Source organism: Eulemur rufifrons, chromosome 4 (genome assembly GCF_041146395.1).
Source record: "Eulemur rufifrons isolate Redbay chromosome 4, OSU_ERuf_1, whole genome shotgun sequence".
In the NCBI taxonomy this organism is placed as follows: domain Eukaryota; kingdom Metazoa; phylum Chordata; class Mammalia; order Primates; family Lemuridae; genus Eulemur; species Eulemur rufifrons.
In genome coordinates this window covers 8,399,484-8,406,169 of record NC_090986.1, presented here as the reverse complement: position 1 = coordinate 8,406,169, position 6,686 = coordinate 8,399,484, and the positions used below count along the sequence as shown (strand labels likewise).

The 6,686-nt window shown below is 44.1% G+C and overlaps 1 protein-coding gene across 1 annotated transcript; it reads left to right on the top strand.

Annotated features, from left to right (window-relative positions):
* Positions 1-4,845: 4,845 nt before the first annotated feature.
* LOC138382412 (protein FRG2-like) lies at positions 4,846-6,442 on the top strand. The gene is made up of 4 exons (XM_069466924.1): positions 4,846-5,026; positions 5,317-5,394; positions 5,627-5,704; positions 5,985-6,442. Exons 1-4 carry the CDS (start codon positions 4,846-4,848, stop codon positions 6,440-6,442), a joined length of 795 nt encoding a protein of 264 aa, XP_069323025.1.
* The last annotated feature ends 244 nt before the right edge of the window (positions 6,443-6,686 follow it).

Below are 6,686 nucleotides of genomic sequence, written 5' to 3'. Positions count from 1 at the left end.
GTCTTCTGAGAAGATGTTTTCTCCTGATGCAATTTGGCCAAATAGCTGAGTACTTCTTGAATTCATCCTTTGATTTTTAATCGGGCAAAACTGTTTTCCAAGACCCCAAACTCAGCATCTATCATGGGGCCAATACCTGAAGCACACATGGCAATCGCACACCGCTAATATATGCCCTACCCTGGACCAGCGGTTCTCACCCCTGGCTGCACATTAGAAAAACTCAGGGACGGGTGGTTAAAACCCCTCAAACTGATGTTGCAACAGATCAATTAAATCAGAATGTCTGGAGTGGGACCTGGACAACAGTGTGGTTTGAAGCTCTCCAGGTGATTACAGTGTTGTCTCCGAGCCCAAAAACCACTTCTTTAAGCCAACATCTTTTGGTGAACTACTTACAAATGGTTTCCTAAATAAATGTAAAAATGTTTGCTGCTGAGTTGTGGCTTTTTAGTCTTACCTGCATTACATACATACTATGTGCTTAGCAGAACCAACCTCTGCTACTCATTTTGTTCCTGATTCAGCACAATTCCACATTTCCTGAGTGCACACTCTGTGCTGGGCACTATGCTGTGCACTCCAGTCTTCATGAGCATCATTGCTGGGGGAGGACATTGCTGAGATAATTGCATCCCCAAAATCAAAAGTTTGATACTTACTGCATTGAGATAAAAAATAAAAGACCTAGGGCACAGCCAAGGGTTAGGACATGAATAAATACCTCATAGTATTAATATCCATCTAATGATGCCCTGAGCAAATGTGTCCCACTTTAAAACAAAACATTGCCATTATTATGATACCCAGTTAGGATTTTTGTGCAAATATGTAATATTTACATTTTGTATTGATGTATAACATGTATACAAAAATATGTGCACAAAGCATTCATGGAAATTTTGATGAATTATTACAAAACATATACAACTTGGCTTGGTGCAGTGGCTCAGGCCTGTAATCCTAGCACTCTGGGAGGCCGAGGCAGGTGGATCGTTTGAGCTCAGGAGTTCAAAACCAGCCTGAGCAAGAGCAAGACCCCGTCTCTACTAAAAACAATAGAAAGAAATTAGCTGGACAACTAAAAATATATAGAAAAAATTAGCCGGGCCTGGTGGCTCATGCCTGTAGTCCCAGCTACTTGAGAGGCTGAGGCAGGAGGATTGCTTCAGCCCAGGAGTTTGAGGTTGCTGTGAGCTAGGGTGATACCACGGCACTCTAGCCCGGGCAACAAAGTGAGAGAGACTCTGTCTCAAAAAAAATAAAAAATAAAAATAAAAATAAACCCCCAAAAACAAAGCATATACAACTTAACTAAGCAATATAACCAGCCTCTCTAGGCTGGTCCAACAGAAGTGGGTTATCAGAGCTTATTAACATCAGTGTCAGTGAAGTTGGTATTCAACGCCCCACTGTTAAATTTGACTGGCTAAAAAAAAAAAGAAAAAAAAAGAACCAGCCTCTCTCCTTCTCCTTCTCCCAATAACTACTTTCTCTCTCCCTCCTCCTCTAAAGTAACAAGATCTTAAGAGCTAATATTGTAGATAAACTTTGCCTTTTTATGCAAGTGTTTTATTACAGAAAATTTTAAAACACTTAAAAATAAACAAAATAGTATAATAGACCTGTTATCCAACTTGAGCAACTACCAGAGATGTGCCATTTTTGTTTTATCTATACTTAAAGCCATCCCCACTCCAGCTTCATTTTTTTTAGTTTTTTTAATGAGATAAGATGTTTACACATTGAATGGTACAATCTTAAATGTATCTTTTCTAAATTTTTATGTTTTCTTAAGAGATGAGGTCTCACTCTGTCACCCCGGCTGGCGTGCAGTGGTGTGATCATAGCTCACTGCAGCCTCAAACTCCTGGGCTCAAGGCATCCTCTCACCTCAGCCTCCCAAGTAGCTGGGCCCACAGGCATGCACCACCACACCTGGCTAATTCTTCAAAAATTTTTTGTAGAGACTGGGTCTTGCTATGTCATTCAAACTGGTCTCAAACTCCTGGCCTCAAGCAATTCTCCCACCTTGGACTCTCAAGGTGTTGGGATTACAGGCATGAGCTGGGATTACATGAGCCACTGCACCTGGCTTTACCTGAACTTTTTTGATGAATCAATTACAACCATATACATTTCCCCATTTAATAATATAATTACCCCCACTTAATAAGCATTAATGTGTATGTGAATCACCTAAAAATATTATTTAAAATCCAGATTTTGACAAAATAGGTGCGGGTTTTGCCTGAGAATTTTTATTTCTAACAAAGCACAGATGTATAAAGCACATGGTAACTACAAGATCACTTTTATCTAATGAAAATAAAATTTGCTGAATAAAATAAAGAAAAATTGTCCTAAGGTGAAAAGACAAATCAAAACATAGGATCAATATGCCATCTGTAGCAGCATTAGGTTAACAATGACATAAACTAGAAAATTTTATAATGGTTTTAATAACTAAAATGAGCGAAATCAATAGAACACTCTCTATTAAACGAGCTCCCTTTCTGAAAGCCCACCTAGGGGCGGGGGTGAACCACAATGCAGGTTCAAGCTAATGGCATAACAATTACCCTTAGGTTACTCTAGGTCACTTTCTAAATTCTATCATGCCTGGGCTGGGGAATTCCCAGAGTGATAACACATTCCCTCCTTCCCCAGGTGTATCAGTTGCTCAGGATAGGATTAAGGGTGGGGCAACACAAAAATGGAGTGCCCACCCTTATCCTCCTCCCCAGGTGGAGCAATTGCTTGAGATTGTCCTCAGATTGTCCTCAGCACTTTGTCCTGAGAAGAGCCAGAGATCATAACTATCTACCTAACAGTCTTACTCAGAAATCACAGGTTGGTGGCCCAGAGTGGCTTGGTAGAAATGGAGCATTGGCTCCCCTGACCACCTCTCTCTGCCCAGGTTGCTGCTTCCTCCTCTGCATTTGGGCTCAGCGGCCTGATGAAAAAAAATAAAATAAAAAGATTTTTAAAAAACCAACAATTTTTCAAAATATTAAAACAAAAGAAAGGAACAGAAGTCACAGGTTGGTGATGGATGGTGAGTGTTGGCATTGTTATACTGCAAAGAGTCTGCCATTTCTGGAGACAATTAAAAGTTAAAAGGATTGGTTAAACAGAAAGATAATGTTTTGGTCATTGAGCCCTACTGGCCTAGGAATGCAAAGCATAAAAAAGCTACAGGGAAAACACACATGGAGCTATCATTCTGTGTTTGTTCATGGAGCCAATTATGTCTTATTATTGCTTTTGCTCCTTCTCTCAGTCTTGCTAAAGGCCCTTGCTAAAGGAGTCTGGGGTTGGCAGGGCTTCCTCGGTTCCAGGTTCTCCTTCTCTTTCTTATTTGATCCCAATGGATATCAGAGAGGGTCCCACCCCAGCACTACACTGGGCACCTCCTGGTCCCAGCCACATGTCCGAAGACCTGACAATTCTTGCATTTCCTCTGTGGGTTAAAGAGTAGGGAGGTCAGTGAGTCAGCGACAATCACAGGCAGCTTTGAAAGGGTAATTTTAGGGAAGGTTTTTTTTTCTGTGTAGATTTGGGTATTGAGTTTTTAGAACAGGACACGAACAATTTTCAAAGTCTGAAAATTTATGGCGTAATAGTCATATTAACAAACCATTTTAAACAGAGATGTGAGGAGAAAGACCCAAGAGGTATACAGATAATAATGATCCAGCTGAATTTGTCAGTTCAGATTGTGGGTGCTGAATAAGTTCTACAGAGCACAGAGTGAGGCTGTTCCAGGATGCCTGAGGGAGGGCAAGACTGAGGGGAAACTTCTCTCTCCAGCTAGACTTTTTGCTGTCCCAGGAATCAGTAACTGACTAGGTCAGCACTGGCCCTAATCTAATGAACCCAACCCACTTGCGTTTGATCTAATCATCTCCTCCACTTTCAAGATAGGAAGAAATATTTTATTTGCTGTTTATAATTTTCTGCCTTTTTATTTTATCACATATGTATGTATCTAATACAATCAACTATAATTTTATATTTGTCATTTCCAAGCATTTGAAAAATTATATATGTATATAATTTTAACACTATATATCATTTCCTTCATGTGCAAAATATATATACATGTGTCAATATATGATTTGTTTAATTCTGCATCTTGAAATCTTGGCAAGGTCTTAAATACTTTTGGGTGGAATTAGGCCAGAAATCAGACGGGATGAGTCCCTTGCATTCCTGTCCCTTTGCCCCTGGCTTTGCTGTCTTGTTTTTTTTTTTTTTTTTTTTTTTTTTTTTTTTTTTTTGAGACAGAGTCTCACTCTGTTGCCCAGGCTAGAGTGAGTGCCGTGGTGTCAGCCTAGCTCACAGCAACCTCAAACTCCTGAGCTCAAGCGATCCTCCTGTCTCAGCCTCCCGAGTAGCTGGGACTACAGGCATGCGCCACCATGCCCGGCTAATTTTTTTTTTCTATATATATTTTTAGCTGTCCATATAATTTCTATTTTTAGTAGAGATGGGGTCTCGCTCTTGCTCAGGCTGGTCTCGAACTCCTGAGCTCAAACGATCCACCCACCTCGGCCTCCCAGAGTGCTAGGATTACAGGCGTGAGCCACCGCGCCCGGCCTGCTGTCTTGTTTTTTAACATCTGCAAAATTCTCTTCTTGTCCGTGTCTAGGTCCCCAGTGTTGCCACAGCCAGCAACATTCCTTGTTGAGGCAATAATGAATGGCAGGAGGGAGGGGTCTCTTCAGCCAATAGGAGTGAGCCACGCCCAGCCAAGGGGCTTATAAAAGGCAGGTCCAGCAGAACAACCCACACTCTCAATCTGGATGTGTGAGGCAGAGGACCTTTCACTATAACTTCAACATGGGGTTGGGAACTGAAGACCGAGATCCCCAAAGCCCCTCCAGTCAACGCCAAACTGGTCAACCCGCTTTCAAACAGATTTCCTTTACAGATGGAGACTCAGATGAGAAGAAAGCATTTGAAGAAAAAGGCAAGGCACTTTCTGCCCATTCCAGTGAGAACCACAACACCCAGAGGCAAGGTAAGGTCTTGGGCTGTTCGTATGGAGGCCGGAAGGAGGAGTGCAGTCAGGGACACTGCGTGTGTGTTTGGTAGGGTTTCATTTTGAGGTTGGGGATTAGAAAAGGCTTATAGCCCTCAGGGGGCTTTGCGAATGTGGCAGTGATCCCCTGGAACAGAATTTTTCCTCTTCACTCTTGACACTGGCTGAACAGCCTCAGTTGTGAGAATGACCCAAAAATGTGTTACAGATAGACTATGGGCCTCTCTGCCTAGGGAGAGATGAGTCACTTAAACTCCTTTTTATACTAGAATCAGAGCCCGATCAAAATGAAGAGGAGAATTCCAACGAAACTAAGCCCAAAGCAAGAAACGGTACCGCTAGATCAGGTAGGATTTGACTCTTCCCAGGTAAGGAGGGACAGGATATGGATTAACACAGTCTCCCCTGGGAAGGAAACTGGGAGATTTTGGCAGCCGGGGCCTCTAAGAGCCTGGACTTAAGAGAACAGAGAAGACCCAGGTTTTGGTGGCAAGCACAGCTCCTGTGTGTCCAGGATGCAGTAGGGCTTCTAAGGTGTTCGGCTGCAGGCACTCATTCAAACTCTCATTTTATCGACAGAATCAGAGGCTAGTTCAGGTGGGGGAAACTCCAGGAAGAGGAAAATCAGTTGCAAGGACAGCTGCCAAGACAGAGCAGGTAGGATGTGCTTTATTTGCCCCAAAAGGCAGACAAGCATGTAACTTCTATAGGGTTTGGCCAGGAAGGGGTTTTCTCAGTGGCTGAGATGATTATAAAGATCCTGGCATTCAGAAAGCTTTTGGGAACCCAGAGGTTTTCAGCTTTATTATAAAGGATGTGGGTGTCAAGGAAAAGAAGCGACAAGCGGGGTTCACTTGAAGGTGCGGGGGGAAGTTCCAGAATGAGTGTCCATGAGAACTGTTCTGGCAGGTCTCTCACTCACATGCTTCCTCGGTAGGGAACTGTCTAGAGGAGGAACGCAGCTTGACTTTTGGAAAGAAACCAAAGACCTCTGCTGCTGTACACAGCAGTGAAATGGAGGAGACCCACAATGCCAACCATAGGGCACACCCGAAGACCCACAGGGAGCATAGCAAGTGGCCCAGATCTCGTTTCTCAAGAGACCACCCACCACCACTGCGGCAAAGTCTGGTGAACTCCCTGCGTGCTATGTCTGAAGCCATTTATCAAGACATAGGCCAGGTGTGGGCACAGCAGGTACATTCTCCACTGACCTGGGAGCAGCTCTCTGAGCTCACCCAGCTCCAGGGGCCTCTGTGCACCATGGTGCAGACCTTCTATGCCATGGCCACCCAGGCAGCCTATGTCTTCCCTGCTGAGGACTGGCTTACTCCAGCCACACTGCCTGGTCCTGGGGATCCAGTCCTGGATGGAGAAGCCCACAGCTCCTCTTAGGAGGGAGACATGCCCAGCATTACCTAGACAGGAGACAACTAAGCCTGTCAGTGCGTCAGATGAGGCTTGAGCTGGGGGCTCCTTGATCCTATTCGGCAGAGGATGCAGATCTGGGAGCGAGAACAAAGACCTTCCACTTCTGGCCGGGCGCGGTGGCTCACGCCTGTAATCCTAGCACTCTGGGAGGCCGAGGTGGGCGGATCGTTTGAGCTCAGGAGTTCGAGACCAGCCTGAGCAAGAGCGA